This window comes from Vigna unguiculata, chromosome 11, assembly GCF_004118075.2.
Source record: "Vigna unguiculata cultivar IT97K-499-35 chromosome 11, ASM411807v1, whole genome shotgun sequence".
Lineage (NCBI taxonomy): Eukaryota > Viridiplantae > Streptophyta > Magnoliopsida > Fabales > Fabaceae > Vigna > Vigna unguiculata.
The window spans coordinates 27670528-27688036 of record NC_040289.1 but is presented as its reverse complement, the minus strand read 5'-3'; the positions used below and the strand labels follow the sequence as shown (position 1 = coordinate 27688036).

General features: G+C 32.2%; 2 protein-coding genes across 5 annotated transcripts; both read right to left on the bottom strand.

Moving 5' to 3' along the window:
• Positions 1-6388: 6388 nt before the first annotated feature.
• LOC114168469 (pentatricopeptide repeat-containing protein At3g58590-like) lies at positions 6389-11447 on the bottom strand. Of its 2 annotated transcripts, XM_028053304.1 has the most exons (5): positions 11097-11445; positions 9881-9991; positions 9645-9740; positions 8814-8953; positions 6389-8697 (listed from the first exon to the last, which is right to left on the bottom strand). In XM_028053304.1, exon 5 carries the CDS (start codon positions 8647-8649, stop codon positions 6457-6459), a length of 2193 nt encoding a protein of 730 aa, XP_027909105.1. In that variant the 5' UTR covers positions 8650-8697; positions 8814-8953; positions 9645-9740; positions 9881-9991; positions 11097-11445; the 3' UTR covers positions 6389-6456. The 2 variants fall into 2 exon arrangements, with proteins under 2 accessions (XP_027909105.1, XP_027909106.1); XM_028053305.1 differs by having other exon boundaries at positions 6389-8688; positions 9881-11447.
• On the bottom strand, positions 10236-13740 carry LOC114168475 (transcription factor TCP4-like). 3 transcript variants are annotated; one of them, XM_028053311.1, is made up of 2 exons: positions 13149-13740; positions 10236-13067 (listed from the first exon to the last, which is right to left on the bottom strand). In XM_028053311.1, exon 2 carries the CDS (start codon positions 12636-12638, stop codon positions 11625-11627), a length of 1014 nt encoding a protein of 337 aa, XP_027909112.1. In that variant the 5' UTR covers positions 12639-13067; positions 13149-13740; the 3' UTR covers positions 10236-11624. The 3 variants fall into 3 exon arrangements, with proteins under 3 accessions (XP_027909112.1, XP_027909113.1, XP_027909114.1); XM_028053312.1 differs by having other exon boundaries at positions 13187-13740; XM_028053313.1 differs by having other exon boundaries at positions 13463-13740.
• Between the last annotated feature and the right edge of the window lie 3769 nt (positions 13741-17509).

The following is a 17509-nucleotide window of genomic DNA, read 5'->3' as shown; positions in this document are numbered from 1 at the left end:
TATTTTTATGTATTAAAATTTGAATTTCTTTTTAGTAGTTAATATAAGGGAAGCCAACTTACATTAATAAAGATACTGTAATTTTGAGTAGTTAAAATATTGTATTATTGATTATTTATTTGATTACTGTTAGTATAATTATACTGAAATGTTAAATATATAAGAAGTTGAATTGGGCTCCATGCGTTTGATTTGATTTGATGAGAGGTGTGAAAAGAACATGACAGACATAGGGATTGAGGCTGATGAGAGGTGCATGCATGCATGGAAGCATAAGCATGCAATAGAGACAAAAGTACCAAACAATAGTAGAGAACTCCTAGAAAAAGGATGTCAGAGAAAGAGATAAGCCTGAGCACACAACACAACCTCAGCCATCCCCATGAAAGCCACCAAACATAAGCTCCTGATCCAATGCATGCGTTTCTCCCACTGCACCACTCATATATTAACATAACATTTTACTCTTTTCAATATGTATGGAGAATTTATGTGAAAAACAATTCTTTTTTTTTTTAAAGTTAAAGTTAGGTTTTCATGCGAAACATTGTGTGAGGAAAAGCTTAACCAGAGTAAGATGTTATCCATTTGAGCATGGTGAGTGGAGGAGCAGAAATTGAAAGAAGAAAGGATGTGTTAAAATAGAGCACGTGTGTGGTAACCATCATGTGTTGCAACCTATCTGCTAATAAATTGATTGCGCATGGTTCACACACCAATCAATTGCTGTCCCACTTTCATGGTTTATAATTATCACAAACCAAAATTTCCTTTTGTCTATGAATTCATTCCTTATATTTCTATATCATATCAACCCTACATCATTCTTTCATCACTTTCTTTTCTTCGGACCCTTTGCTGTTTAGTAGAAAACAATCTCTCTGTCACTCTATTTCTGTTGTTAACATTATAATTTCACAGTTTATTAATTATAAACACATATGTTACGATGAAGTCATCACAAATCATTATTCCAAATGTTGAAGTCCAATACATTAACATCATACCGGTATACTCAAACAAGTTTTTAGTCGAAGATCAATCATTATGTTTCTGAAGTATTATTCGTTTTGAAACGTGAAACTCTGTTATGATCACCTTAGAAATTGAAGAGGAAAAAAAAATTTAAACTGTACTTGATCTCGACTAATTTTACACTTTAAAACAATAAATTGATGAGTCTTATTTCTTACAAAATATTCAATTATTTCATCTTTACTCAACATAAAACTTACATTTACATTTAAATTTTCAACAATGTTATAATTTTAGATTAAGTTGATTTACAAGTGTGTTTGATAAATTCAACATTATCCTTTGTTTATTATATAATTAAATATTAAAATAATTTCTATCTCTCATGAGATCAATACAATTAATATACTGCTGCTAGTAATTCTGCATAACAAATATTTTTATTAATTAACACCTATACTGTTTTTTTGTCTTTCTTCTCATGTTAAGTCTACACTTCTTTCTCTTGAAATTTACAGGGTCAGTTTACTTCATTCATCATTCTTCCTACAAAAATTAAATTAAATTAATATTGAAAGGAATAATATATGTAGCAATGGTTAAAAATATAGTAGTTGATATGAGATATTTAGGATTTTTGTCTGATCAATGAGATACATAATTAAACTAATAATGATAATTTAGTTGAGCTGACCAAGGTGCATTCATGGACATGTTAAGCTAAAGTTGTGTTGTAGGTCTAGTTACTTTATTGGTATTTTATTCTTTTGAAAATTATTACCCAATGTAGTGATGTGAGGGTTATAGTGAGTTTGCACTTTCTTTAATATAGTTAATTTCTTTTGGTGGTTAAGCACTTTATTTGTTAGTTAGGGTAACATAGTAAAACTTTAGCAAAAGGCAAAAGGAATTGATTCAATAGAAAGATATTAAAAGAAATAGTGGTAAAAGTTATATTAATATAATTTAATTATGAACATGTTTAATAATATTTCTATCATAAATAAACATGTTCATGATTTGATTAATATTTTATTAAAATATTACTTGAACCAAACAAACTTCTCCATCTTTCTTGTTTCTTATTCATTTTAAGTATAATATATACCACAATTCACAAATCCATAATTCCACCTCTTTTGTACCTCTCTCTCTAATTATTTTTATTTTTTTATTTTTTTTACAAATGGATACTACCCTTGTCACTTCCAACCACATTAACAAGGAAAATGTCCCTCCAACATGCGTATACAACATAGATAAGTGCAAGAAACGTAGTAAGCAAATGTACGAGAGGGTGCCTCTCACTGAAGTCACCAATCTCTTCAATATTTCTGCAACAACTTTCTTTACTCATGCATGTCAAGGATGAGATTAGGCTTGAAATTTGGATTTTCTTTCACAGGAAAATTACTTTCAATTTTAATGGTAGAATTTGATTTTAATAATTGAATTTTAAACCACTCAACCCTATACAATTAGGGTGAGGTTTGTACGTGAATTTATCTTCTAGTCTATATAAAATCTTTAGCACTCGCGTCAAATAAGAAGTAAATTTTATTTAATTTAATTCTATAAAATTAGCTTCTAAAATAATATTTTCACTTACTTTATATACTATGAATTCCCATTAATGTTTAATAAAAATTCTTTATAACATTTGATTTAAGACATAAATGTAAATAATTGTATGATGAATTATATGCTTAGTGCTATATAGGGATGACAACGAGTTGGGTTGGACACGAATAGTGTCTGCCCGCAACAGCAAATTCATCTGCAACCCGTCTGTTACCGGCTTAAAATATATTCGCGGATATTTTAAAATCTGTGGGTATCCATAGATACGAGTGGATATTCAGAAAATATATTTTATAAATTTTTAAAATAAAATTAAAAAATATATAAAATTAAATATAAATTAAATTAAATATAAATTAAATTTTAATTTTAATTTTAATTAAATTTAATCTAATAAATTTTAATTTTAATTTTAATTAATTTAGTTAATAAAATATAAATATTAATTTAATTTAATTTTTTGTGAATAACGGGTATCCACAAATACGAATAGTATGATAATCGTATTCAACCCGTTTATAAATAAATATTAAAATATCAGCTACTTGTAGGTAATAAATACATAAATATCAACTATCGGTCGTAGATTTTATTTGCAGATATCACGACCACAGATTTCTTTGAATGAACATAATTGCTTTAGTTATGAAACATTTATAATAAGTTGTTTTTCTTCTAAATTATCACAAAACAAGCCGAAAAGAAAAAAATGCTTAACAGCCAAGAAAACATAATAGATCTTGCTCAATATGATAACTTGTTCCATGTTTGGTTCAGAAAAAAGGAACTCCAAGCTCGAAGAAGATGACAATGGCATCATGGAGAGTGGTCTAAGCCATAGGATATGTGCATGCCACCAAAGTGTGCCTCTTGGGCCTGTAAGGTTCACTTTGTAAACAAGGGTCTCCATAATTTCATTATGCACCTCCATACACTTGAAAATTCCCATTTAACTATCTAATTCAGGATCTTCATTTTGAGTTTCGTAATTAATAATATTTTAGAATGTAAAATCCGAGATATTGTACGTTAGATAGTGTATTTCGAAATGTTATATTTCAAATTGTGAAATTTAAAATAATAATAAAATAATATTTTGAATTATACAATTTAGAATATAATTTTCAATAAAAAAAAAAAGAGAAATGACGTGGAAAAACATGGTGTAGAGGGGTCTCTCTAGAGAAAGAAGAATGAGAGGAAGAAAAGAAAATAAGGTTAAATAAGTTATTTGACAAGTGTAAGGGAGTGTAGGATGAAATGTAAGGTGCAGGAAGAAACTGTTGTGAAATGGACCTATGAAAGCCCATCAACCCAACCTATTCTCAACTGTCTCAACCCAAGGGTGGTTGATTTTCATTTATTTAAAAAAATTTCTTTTTGCATCGTATTAATATTATTGACTACATCATCTTAATAAGCAAAAAACTAAAATACTCTCCATCATTGTAACATGTTATTATTGTGGTAGTTCTCATTGTTCATTCTTCATGTAAAAGGAGAAGAGAGAGAATTCATTTTGAAAAACTTATTCTAAAAGTTATGTTTTAGAAATTTTATTCTTGAATGTATTGCATGAACAAAGTTGGTTTCAAGAACTTTGTTCCAAAAATTCTGAAAATCTTGTTTTAGAAAATTTGAAAAATAAATAATTCAAAAGTAACTTTTATAAATGGTAAAATAATTATTTAGAAAATTAGGGAGGTGTAGTTAGAAATTATGGAAGTGTAGAAAGAAAACGCCTTATTTAAAACAACGATGTTGTGGACCAATATCTTTCTCACTCTTTACTTACCTTTCTTATTTTCAATATATTTCTTATCCCTTTTCGACATTCACATTTTTTAGTATATGACACTACTTTCACTTATTACAGATATTTGTTTTTCTAGTTTCATTTAAAAATAATATTCTCTACAACCTAAATATTTAATTTAAAAAGAAGTAAATAGTTAAAATAGAGGGGCCATAGTTGATTCATAATTTTCTTTAGTTAGGAGGAATTATAACACCTAATTCTACAACAATTAATTAAGAACGAGTTTATTATTTCCTAACATCAAGAGAAACAATTATTTAATATATATATATATATATATATTACAAAAAATTAATTGTAAGATATTAAAACTAAATTTAATATATTGAAAAGATAACTAAAATAGATGTATATCATAGAACCAAAATTGATATTTTATATATATTCATTGAATAGCCAAATTCCTCAAAAAGAAAAAAAAAACATGTCATCAATAGAATAAAAAATAATAAAATGAATGTTTCTTCTAATAATAATTAAAAAACTCACAAAACATCATTTTAGTTTTGAAATTTTGGCTCTTCACAAAAGTTTAATTTAAAATTTTGAATTATCCAAAAGTTTCAAACTTTTGGCTTTACCCTCCATTCACAAATTAATTAAAACCACCATCAACATTACAATTCTTAAGAGTTTCAACTCCACCCACATTTTTTTCACTCAAAAGAAAAAGACTTTTTGTTTCCACTCTTGCAGAAGAAAGAAGACATTTTTTCACTCTCAAAGTTTGTTATCAATGGAGGTTGATAACACTAGCACTATATTGAGTCAGAATAACAAAGAGAATGTTCCTCCAGCATGCAACACCAACAAGGTGAAGAACAAGAACAACACAAATTGTAAAAGGGTGCCTCTTACTGATATCACCAATCTCTTCAACAATTCTGCTAAAACTACCTTCACAATTGTCCACCAACAACAAGTTAGGGTTTCTGATCTTCCTGGGAAGACATTGAGGATGGGATTCAGATAAAAATCATATTAGAAAATATTGAATTCAAATTATATTTCTTTCCTTGCTCGTATTACATCAATTGCAATGATAGAATTTGACAAGAGTATGAATACACTGTTCAAATAATTTACATTGAGCTTGAAAAGAGTTGTAATATTTATACAAGAATTTAATTGACAATTCATACAACAATATTTTGTCTTTTTATGTCTTTTCACTACATCATTTTGTTTTATCTCATTTTTCTTTTATATTTTCTCTCTTTTAATTGTAAGAATCTTTATAAAGTTTATTCATTTAAACATGTTAGAATAGTAATTTATCTAACTTTTATATCACTTTTGTTGGATCTGCTTGAGAAGGGCTTTGACCTAAACAGTTGTGAATAAATACAAAAATTGCATTATATAACAATGGTAGATCCTTAAGTAATATAATTTATCATTTCTTAATTCTTCTTTATATTAAATATAAAAAATATAAGGTGACACAAGTTAGATTAAATAAAGAAAAAAGTTGATTAAATAAAACAAAATAAAATAAAATAAAAACATAAATTAATATTATTACCATTTTAAATACTTGTTGAATGATAAACAGATTTTAATTGACTAAAATGTTCTAACTTGCAAATTCCTTGAGATTAAAAAAAATTTAGTTGATTAAAAAACATTGTTAATTAACCAAAATTAACTTGGTGGTTAAAAGAAGGTTATAACACTTCCAAAGTCAAAACTAATCAAGTTCAAGAATGAAAACTTGTTTAGAACACCTTATACATTAAAATTAAAACTCAAAAAATTAACTATAAGATCAAGTTTTCATCCATCCATAATAGAATCCAAGTGGATGGGAACATAAAATAAACTCAGACATGCTTTCTTGAATCTTCACTCTCAACATCATGCACCACCAAAAATCACGTTGCACTCAATCTATTTCATTTTTCCTCACCAACACGTGTTAATAATCTTCTATAAAATGTTTTTCTGTAGAAAGCGATTTCTTCTTTAAAATAAGCAAAATTATACACACCCAAAATTAAACACTAAACAACAACCAAACAACAAAATATATGTGCATCCTTATCAAAAGATTAATGAAGTTTTGTTCTACAAAAGTTAATTTACAAGTTATTGCGTATTGTTGCTTCAAGAAAGCTACGCCATATATTGACGTTTGGGAGGAAAGGCATGCTTGCAATGATTTTCTCAGCTTCTCTAATTTGTCCATTTTTTGCGAGTAGGTCAACCATAATATAGTAATGATCTTGTTCTAGTGACATCCCATTATTGGCTCTCATCTGACTGAAAATTTGCATGGCTTCTTCCACTAATCCGCCATATCTACATGAAGAAAGTACTGCTCTGAATGCTAAGGCATCAGGCTTCAATCCCTTCATTTCCATGTCTCGAAATCTCATTACTGACTCATAAGTGTAACCGTTTAACCCAAGTGCAGTGATTAAAGTGGTCCATGTAATCATATTTTTGTGCATAATTTCTTCAAAAACTTTCATTGAGTTATCAATGCTTCCACACTTTCCATACATGTCAATTAGTACATTGCCAAGGAACGTGTCAAAATTACCAAGATTAGTCTTTATAACAAGTCCATGTAGAGAACTACCTAAATCCAAATGACAAAGTGCGGTACACCCAGATAATACACTCATAAATGTGTAACTATCTGGAAGAATGCATGTTGAATGCATATGCTTGAAAAGTGCAAAAACCTTGTCATAATCATTGCTCCGAGCCCAAGCTGAAATGACAATATTCCAGGACACAACATCTGGTTTTTCAAGTAAAGAAAGTAGTTTTATTGCATCATAGTACTGACATTTTTTGTTATAGATTCCAGCAATGATGTTAGATGCAACTACGGGAAGCCGATTCTCAAATTCTTTAACAAAAGAAAGTGCTTCATTGATGAGACCATTTCTGGTGTAAGACAAGATGAGAGAGCTTAATACGTATTCATTACTCTTGTGCCCTGTTCTTATAATCAAACTGTGGAGTTGATGAAGGCTAGACACTGAAGATGACTTGAGGACAGCAGAAAAAGAAAACTCATTTGGGAAATAACCTAATTGAAGCATTTTTTGTAACAATAGAATGGCTGTGGAAGAACAAATGTTTGAATAACCCACTATCAAAGTATTCCAAGAAACCAAATTTTTCGCTTCTATCTGATCAAAACATTTTTTAGCTAAAATAAGTTTATCACATTTGGCATAGAAGTCTATCAGTGCAGTGCCCACGATAACATCAGTCTCAAAGCCACTCCTGATTACCTTAGCATGGACAGATTCTCCAAATACCACAATTCTCAAGCAATTACAAGACTCAATAACAACAACAAAAGTGGCCTGAGTTGGCATCAATCCTCTGCTTACCATACTCAAAAACAATTCTAGTGTCGCCATAGGTTTCCCACCTTTGACTAATGCATCCATAATTGTATTCCAGGACACAACATTCTGAATAGGAACTTGCTTAAACAATCTTTCTACTGCAAACATAGCTTTGCACCTGACATACACACTGATAAGAGAATTAAGTGCACTAATTTCATAATCAAACCTACATTTGACCATTAACCCATGTATTTGTTCACCATATTCCAAATCTTCCTCAAAATAAACAAGTCCAGACAACACAGCAACAAAAGAACCTTCTGACAAAGACATACCTGTCCTTACAAGATCATGAAACAAAAGCTTACACTCTTCAACAAACCCATTACGCCCCAACAATGACATCATGGAGTTCCATGTCACCAAGCTCTTCTGGGGCATATATTCAAAGGTAGAAAAAACTTCATCCCAATGTCCATGCCTCCCAAACAAGCCCAATAAAGCAGTACCCACGAAAGAATCGGCATCAAAGAGTCCATTCCTGATGCTCAAAGCCTGCAACTGAGCACCTAATGAAAGATTCAAGAACTCACACGACAACAACCCTGTGAGTGTGTACTGGGTAGGTGCAAAACCAGTCCACCTCATATGGGAGAAAAGGTCCCATGCATCATCCACATGCCCAAGTCGAGAATAAGCATTGATGAGAGTGTTGTAAGAGACAACTGTTCTATGAGGCATAGCATTGAACATCTTGCGTGCGTGGAGCACTTCACCAAGGGAAATGTATGAGGAGAGGATGTTGTTATGAATGAAAATGGATTGCTTTGGAATGGGACCAATTGTGATGGAGACTGCATGGAGACATTTAACGATCTTGAATGACTGAATGGTTGAACACGCTTCGAGTAAATGGAGGAGGAGTTGGCCATGCTGAAAACCTTGTCCAATGCAACTCATTCAGCTAAAACTTTACTTCACTAAAATTGTTTGTAGCGCCTGCAATTTCTTCATAATAAAATGATGTTATACCTTTACATTTTTTTTGAAATCCTAGAAGCATTGAAGACAAGTCAAAGAGAGGAAATAATCATAGGCAAGGTTATTCATTTTAAGGTACTCACCTTTTGTCCCGTTTAGAAGGTGTACGATAATCTCTCAATTGTAACGACTGTAGAAAAAGTAACCACAAAGACAATTGTACCTAAGACTATTCCATCCATTGCACCATTACGGATCCTTGAACTTGGAGAGGTAACAATCACTGTGACAATATAAGAAGAATGAGGACAAAAATAAAATAATTAAAAACATATGAACTTTTGTATATGGATTGTTAGAATTCGTCTTAAAATCAATTGGTATTAAGCATCATACTATTAAGTTGCATGTTCAGTGATAAGTTGTAGGGACATTGAGTTCACAGTGTTAACCGGTTTTGTTTAAACTCTTCATTTTAAGACAACACATAATATTACTATGAATAAGACATTGCATCTCAATTGTGCAACGCTTACTTATCATAGCACTAGTGTAGTTGTCATGGTATCTCAAATGAATTAAACTGAGAAAATGAATATAAAAAACTTAAGTTGAAGAGTAAATAAACATATGATTACTTTTCCGGAAAACCATAGGTGGATAAATCGTAACAAAATGACCTGTCACCTATCAAACAAAACTACTAAAGCAAAATTTTAGTTTCACAATTTTAATCAAACTTTGAAAGGTGAGAGACATGAATTATACCAGAGAAACCACCCTAATTTATTAACAAGAGCAGAAGAACTACTGACACAAGTACACAAATGTGATAGGAACAATTCTATTAGTAGGACTCGAACTTAAAATTCATACAATAATAATGTTTAATCGCCTAAAAACTACTCAACGGATCATTTAGTGTCCAACTTCCGCTAAGAATTTGCTAATCATGAGAAGTTTATGTGACTTACCATCTTTGTAAATTGTAAGGATCCAAGAGAATGAAGTCTAGAAGCTCAAATGGTCTGAAAAATTCTCATGTCTCCACTACCATAATGACACTAGTTCTGTCACACAAACCAGACTCTTAACACATTACGATCTCAAACACATACTCAGATTTAAAACTTCAATAATCAAGCATCAACAACTAGTAATTAATCACATAATCTTCCACAATTAATCCAATAATTTTGAATTTCATTACCCAAAACATAGCTGATTTCGTAGCATTCCCTCCCAACAATCGGGGTTCTTCAAGCCATATAATTCTTTGTTCCAAAAGAAACCAACACCATTTCCCAATTTGAACTTGAACCTGTAATTCCTGGTCTCACCCTTATTGCATTGATTCAATTAACAATTAAACATTAACATACATACACAGCAATCAACCCTTAGTTACTTGCATTCAATTACATAGTTCCTTCAACATATTAGCAGTAATACCCAAGAGCTACAATCACAGTGGGTATAACATTACCCTTAATCACAAGCACAAATGTCATACTCAAATAAAATAAATAATCCCTTCACTCAAAGCCACAAAACAACACAGAATCAGTTTAAATCACATTCATTAAATCTCAAAACCAAAACAGAATACGAGCATGAGAAAGATTTTAAAATGACCAGCACAGCGCCAACAGAGATTGTTGTTACTCTAAGAGTCTCGCTGGAAACAACAATAGTGGGCTCGGAGGGTTGCGCGAAGAAGACTCCAGGGATGTGCCACAACTCTGGGAAGCTTCGACGGAGATGGCAGAGGCGGCCTAGGGATCCGAAATTGCAGTGCAGCGAGGTGATGTGGTCTAGTGGCAGCGAGCTCGCGTAGTGGTGTCCCGGAACTAAGACGGAAGTTGCATGGTGATTGAGGAAGAAATTCAAAAAATCAGAAAGGGGTTCCCAGGGGTTGAGAATCAGGGAACCTTTTTTTTTCGCGTGGATTTCGTCCCCTTGGGGTTTTATTGTGAGTGTGTGTTGTGTGCGTGAATTGTGAGTGGTGTGCGTGCGTGAATTAGATGAAGTGTGTGCGTCAGGTGAATAACTCTAGTGTGTGAGTGTGTGAAAAAAAGCTTTTCTTCCTCAATCTGAAACTAATATATAATCTTCACAGAGACCAAAAACTATATTCCATTGATCGCATTCAATTTCAACAAATTTAATAAATCCAAATATTCTAAGAGCAAAATAATAAACATAATCAAAGTTCAAAATCTCCATATACACACATACATTGAATTAGCATATACCTCCATCAAAATCCCCAAACTGTTTCACTGAAAAAAATTTGCTAATCCAGTATATTCAGCATTGAATGATTGTGAGTACAAGCATCTCAATCATAAATCAGCGACTTCATCAATTTAAACTAGTATCAACAACAATAATAGAACAAAACAGAGGTAAGAAAATGGGTGAACCTCAACTTGCGGCTGACGGGTATTTAGGATTCGCGCGGCACTGAGCTTTTTTTCCAGTATACCGTAAATGTGGGAGAAGAAACAAAGGAATGGATGTCCGTGCTGGAGCGAGGAGGTTTTGACAGTAGAAGTCGCGCTGTCGACAAGAGTGTCGACGGTGGGATCCAATGGCCACGGCAGTGAATGGGGAAGCGGTGCGGCGAGCTCGGACGGTGGTTGTTGCGGATCTGAGATGGAAGGGTAGAGGCAACCTCGTCGGAGTATCTTCGACGTCTTACTCTGTTATGTGTGAGAGAAGATGAAGAAATTGGAGAGGTTGGGATTTCTTTATTACGCGCCCCAGATATCCCTCGTTCCCTTTCTCTCTTCTTCCTCTCTTCTTTTTTTTTTCTTTTTCGTGGGTCCGGCCCCTGTTTCTTTTCTTTTTTTTTTCGTGCAGATCTTCTGTGTGTTGTGTTTAGGTTAGATTAAATGTGTGTATGTGATAGTGTGTAATGTGTGTGTTAGTCGAAATAAAGTGTGACGTGTTTATTTCGTGAGAGAGAAAAGAGTGAAATAAAGTGTGACGTGCAGTGGATAGGGATGTAAAAAAATTGGTATCGCTATATCTGTGGATGGCCTATTGGAAGCAACTCCATGGTTCTCTTCCACACTTTGAATTCTATCTGGAATGCAGAACCCAGCTAACCCATCAGAGACAAACCTGCTGCCAAAGATGGAAGATTGGTGAACTGGCTGGGGCCTCTGATGCTCAGAGGAAGTCACTGGAAATGAAAAACTGGACTGAAGGGTCTCACTTTGGGCATAAGCTGAAGCAGAAGCTTGGCCTAGAAATGGGTGTGAGTTGAGAAAGAACCCCATTCTGCTCACATGATCCCCGGTTGTTGCTTCATTGTTCCAAGTCACAGTTCTTTGATAATGGTTCTCAAACGCAACTGGGGTTGAGCCAGCAAAAAGGGTTTGGATTTGGTGTTCATTTGAAGGAGGTGCTTGATTTGCACCTTGTTGAGATGGCCAATTAATAAGGCCAGGGTGGTCTTGGAAACAGTGGAGAGATAGGCCAAGATCTTCCGAGGAGTTGTTGGTTTGAAAATTGATGGGGTCAGTGTCAACATGGGTAGAAATAAAGGCCCCCAGTTGCCTCTGGAGCTGAAAGTTGTAGCCACAAGACTCTGACTGTTGTTGTTGATGATGATGATGTTCTTCTTGTTGTTGTTCAACGGCCACGATTCCACTTGATCCTGCAGCATCATTCTGCTTTTCCTCATCATGAGTAGGTGGATGCCATGGAGGAAGCTCAGCAAGCTTGTCAATGGAAGACTTTGCCTTCTTGATGAGCCAGTCCACAGCCTTGCTTGGTCTGTCATAGCCAAGTCTGTCTTGAACGTCATAGAACTCAATGGCTGTGTGTGCTGAGAGTCTAACCCGGCGATCACGAGGCCCTTTGGAAGTATACACCTTGCTGTGCCGATCTTTTCTTCCCGAGGACCTAACAATGTGTCCTCCTTCCACTTGAACAATATCTCCTACACTGCTCCTCATGACCCTTGTCAATGTTCCTCCTCTATTATGCTTCGAGTGCTTTGTGGCTTGGTTCAAAGTAGATGCTTCTATTCTGTAGGAACTTCTTGCTATGCCTTCAACATATCCAGGTTGGTTTTGAGATGTGTGTGTGCTGATCAAGTTTTGTTGTTGTGAGTCATGTGGACTTGGTGGTTGATACTGATTCCCACTGAAATCCAGTTTTTTTGCTTTTCAATATCTCTCCTTTTTCTCTTCCTATATGCGGCTCTATTATTATTTTTTCTTGTAAGGGTTTGTTTTCTCATAGGTTTTCCTTAGGCAGACACGCTTTGTTTTGCTTGCTGTTGCTCTTAACTATAGTTGCCTGTAGTCCTTCATCTGCTGCGGCTGCCCACAGGCTTTGAATTGTGACAATTCTGCCACTGTGCTGGTCCCAAAAGCCCACACCTGCAATTGCAATCTTTCAGATTCCTTTACCCACTCACAAAGCCATATGAATGAATACATACAAACAAAAAGCTTAATTACTCATGCTTCTTCATGTGACCTACGGTAATCTTATCTACCTTCTCTTCTTCTACAGAGAGTAAAAGGACCGGGTAAATCAGTAGATTTGTGATAAGTTAACTGATGACATCTACATGGGAACTCAAATCTTGGAGAAGAAATAACATGCAGCAGTTTTTTTTTTTTTTTTTCAATTGTACTAGGAGGGTAAAAGCACAAACTACTAAAACATTCAAGTATTGATTTATTCAACTTTGAGGAGAGGGTATATCACATGGCTCAAAAGGTTTGCAGCAAAGAATTGATGGACAGAGAGTGAGAGGGGAAAAAGGTACCTTGGCCTATTGAAAAAGCTTGCGGATGCTTCTGCAAAGCGTGGCAGGGTGAGGTCAGAGAAGAAATTAAAGATCTTTTGGTAGTTTGTAGCCCCACAAACGCAAATGTTAAGAAACCATGTCACTTGCTCTCTTGCAGTTATATATAATATATATCTCTTTGGATCTCAACCTTCTCTTTTTCAGTCAATAGGGTATTTTCAAGAGTCAAAAACTAAACAGATTCAACATGCATTATTTCATACACATAATCTGCACTACACTTCACATACTTTAAGGGTGCGGTTATCCATCAATCATTCCAGACGATAATGATACCTCAACTTTCTCTTCTAATGCACGTACCCTTTAACCTATATGGTAACTGTAATAACCCCACGTTGCTAGTGATGAGCTATGATTATCAAGCTCATGAATGATACACATGTAACTATCAATGGCCATCTCTTCCACCCACGCTTTTTGAAGGCTTTGATCATGACATGTAACATTTTGTTGCTTCCTTTTCCTCTATGTTAAGAAATGAGTGGTTCCTCTAAAACAACTCCATGCACCCTCTTCTCCCCTATTATGCACTCTCATCTCATTTTTATGATCAAGTTCTTCTTCAAAATTTTCTACCAACTCAATTCATGCTTCCTACAAGAGAGGAAAATTTTGCTTCTAATAGCTCTTTCAAACCCATTTTCAAATAGGTCGCATGCATTGATTTAACCAGCCTGATGGTTCCTTTTTTGGCTGTAGGGAAAGAAACAAAAGGTAAGGAACAGCAAAAGAGAGAACATAGTAACAAATTGTGAAAACTTTCTCCATATTCATATATATATATTCACTGCATAATTTAATGCAAAATTTTCATCTCTCACTTATTTACTTCCATATCTCCCTCACCAGATTCTTTATTATTTTTTTTGTACTATTATATGCTGTTTTTAATATATTTTAAAAATCAGTTTCAATTAATATATTTTAAATATACAACAAAGAGACAACACAAAAATTTAATAAAGAATTCAAATTCTATATCTCCTAAATAATCTTGAAGGTTGAAGGAACTTAACATTATATTACCATTTAATAGCCTTCTTATAAGCCAAGATTAAACATCTGATTTTCTTAAACTTTGATTAAGGAGTGGTAGAATTCTTGATGTTTGTAAAGTTTTGTTTGAAGAACATATAAATATAAAATATGTATTATTTTATTTTGAAAAGTATTTACCATTCAAAACTAAAACATTATATTTCATGTTTTCTTATAGACGAGCCTAAAGATTGATCTATAAAAGGATTTTTACAAGTTAATTTTAGTAAAGTGAAAGGAAAATTGAACTCACCTTTTTAGAAAAGATTAAATTTTACTCTAGATATTTTATCACTTTTAGATGAACACGCGTTATCTCTTATTTTATTTCAAACAATATTGTGTAAATACTTAAAACAATCATCTAGGTTTATTCTATTCCAAACTGTACACGACACCCCCAAAAGCCATATGGGATGACTAAGTGATATTCTTTTCACATTCTTACAAAACATTCATATTGATATTTGCCAAAAGCACCAAGATAGTTCAATTTTTTGTGTATTTTCTTTTTAAAATTATTTAAACTTAACAGATTTTAAAAAATTATAAAAATAAATAATTTATATTATTTGATACAATTTTATTATAAAATATTCATATCAACGTGATATAACTTTTAACTAAATTTATATCACAAATACTAACACAATTTTTTATAATAAAATTAAATTCGTATAATTTATTCATTTTCATGATATTTTTAAATTTATCTCATTTTAGTAATTTTTTAAGTTTGAAAAGAAAATACACCTTGATGATAACATTACTTTTACAGAAGTAATAAATATACTTGTATTAGAAATTACAATAAAGTGTATTGGGTTAGTATGTGAAATAATGTCACTTATCAATATTCTTTTATTTATATTTTATTTTTATTCTTACCCTAGGCATTGTTTACTTCAAGGTATTTATTGCTCACGTGTTCACATGGAAGGGAGAACACCCATTTGGAGATACACCTGTTCACTTGTGTGGATTGGAGTGAGGGGGAAAGAAGTAATAAGGAGATTCCTTCATTTTACCATTATCTTTCATGAAGATATATTTGAAGGTGATACAAGTAAGATTATAATTATGCCCTCACTTATTTTTTTCGTTGCTTTAATTCAATTTAATTCAGGAGCATCTTTTCTTGGTGCTGTACATTTGAAATAGCCAATCCAACATAAAGATACCTGAACTAAACAGGGAAGATGCCTGACATTTATCTGTTGAATTGTGTGATAAAAAAAATTTACTTTTCTTTCACACAATATGTGTATTTTTTTTTTCACACTATATGTTATTATGATTACTTTATCATTTACTTTTATATATACTACAATGTGTTTATTATCTTCACAATTTTATGTATATTAATGACGCAAATTATGTATATTAATTTCAAATGCTGCACATTTGAAATAACCACTCCAATACAAAGATTCCTGAACTGAACAGTGAAGATGCCTGACATTTATTTGCTAAATTGTATGATGAAAAAAATTCACAAATTCATATTTTTTTCACACAATATGTTGTTATGGCTACTTTATCATTCACTTTTATATCTACTACAATGTACTTATTATCTTCACAATTTTATGTATATTAATGACGCAAATCATGTATATTAATTTCAAATGCTGCACATTTGAAATAGCCCCTCTAACATAAAGATTTCTAAACTGAACAGTGAAGATGTCTTACATTTATTTGCTAAATTATGTGATGAAAAAATTCACAAATTCATTTTTTTTCCACACAATATGTTGTTATGACTACTTTATCATTCACTTTTATATATATTGATAAAGGTATTATATATCTCTTGTTTTTATTTATATTGATAGAGATATCATATATTTGATTCTCTTCTATTATTATCAAATATTATTTTTTATTTGGTTTTTATTTTTCTCTCTATATGATGGGACATTGTACTCTATATATTGAATAAAGGTTCTAATAAATCAATAAGCAAGCAAACTCTCTTTGAGTAGTTTTTCACCCAAACTTTTCTTGTGCGTTTGTTGTACGCATCCTTTTTTTTTTCTTTCTCTCATGGCTTACACATGTCTAACATGGTATCAGAGCTAAGTTAAAGCCTATTCCAGCGAACTTTCTTGGACATTCCACCCGATATCGGGCCACTAACGGATCACCCACTAATTTCTTGCCCACGCACAAGATGAATATACCTCGGCGTGAGGAGGTGTGTTGGAAGTCCCACATCGACTAGAGATAAGGCTAATTCATAATATATAAGTTAGGTGCAAACCTCATCTTACAATCTGGTTTTGGGGTTGAGTTAGGCTTAAAACTCACTTCTAACATGGTATCATGGCTTACAATGTGTTTATTATCTTCACAATTTTATGTATACCAATGACCCAAATTATGTATATTAATTTCAAATGTTGTACATTTGAAATAGCCACTCCAATACAAAGATTCCTGAACTGAACAGTGAAGATGTCTGACATTTATTTGCTAAATTGTGTGATGAAAAAATTCACATTTCACACAATATGTTGTTATGACTACTTTATCATTCACTTTTATATATATTACAATGTGCTTATTATCTTCACAATTTTATATATATTAATGATCCAAATTATGTATATTAATTTCAAATGTTGTTCATTTGGAATAGTCACCCCAACACAAAGATTCTTGAATTGAATAGTGAAGATGTCTGACATTATTTGCTAAATTGTGTGATGAAAAAAAAATTCACAAATTCACTTTTTTTTTACACTTGTTATGACTACTTTATCATTCACTTTTATATCTACTACAATGTGCTTATTATCTTCACAATTTTATGTATATTAATGACGCAAATCATTATTAATAATGTTGCATTATTATGATAATAATATAAAAATATGATTTTTAAAATTATGTTTACAATAATAATTAATACCCAAAATTTTAAAATTGTTATAAAAAAAATAAAAGTTGAAAAAGTAA

Bases quoted from the DNA above. Each gene is read 5' to 3' on its own strand.
- LOC114168469 (XM_028053305.1), bottom strand. From the start codon at position 8,649: ATGAGTTGCATTGGACAAGGTTTTCAGCATGGCCAACTCCTCCTCCAT.
- LOC114168475 (XM_028053311.1), bottom strand. From the start codon at position 12,638: ATGAGGAGCAGTGTAGGAGATATTGTTCAAGTGGAAGGAGGACACATT.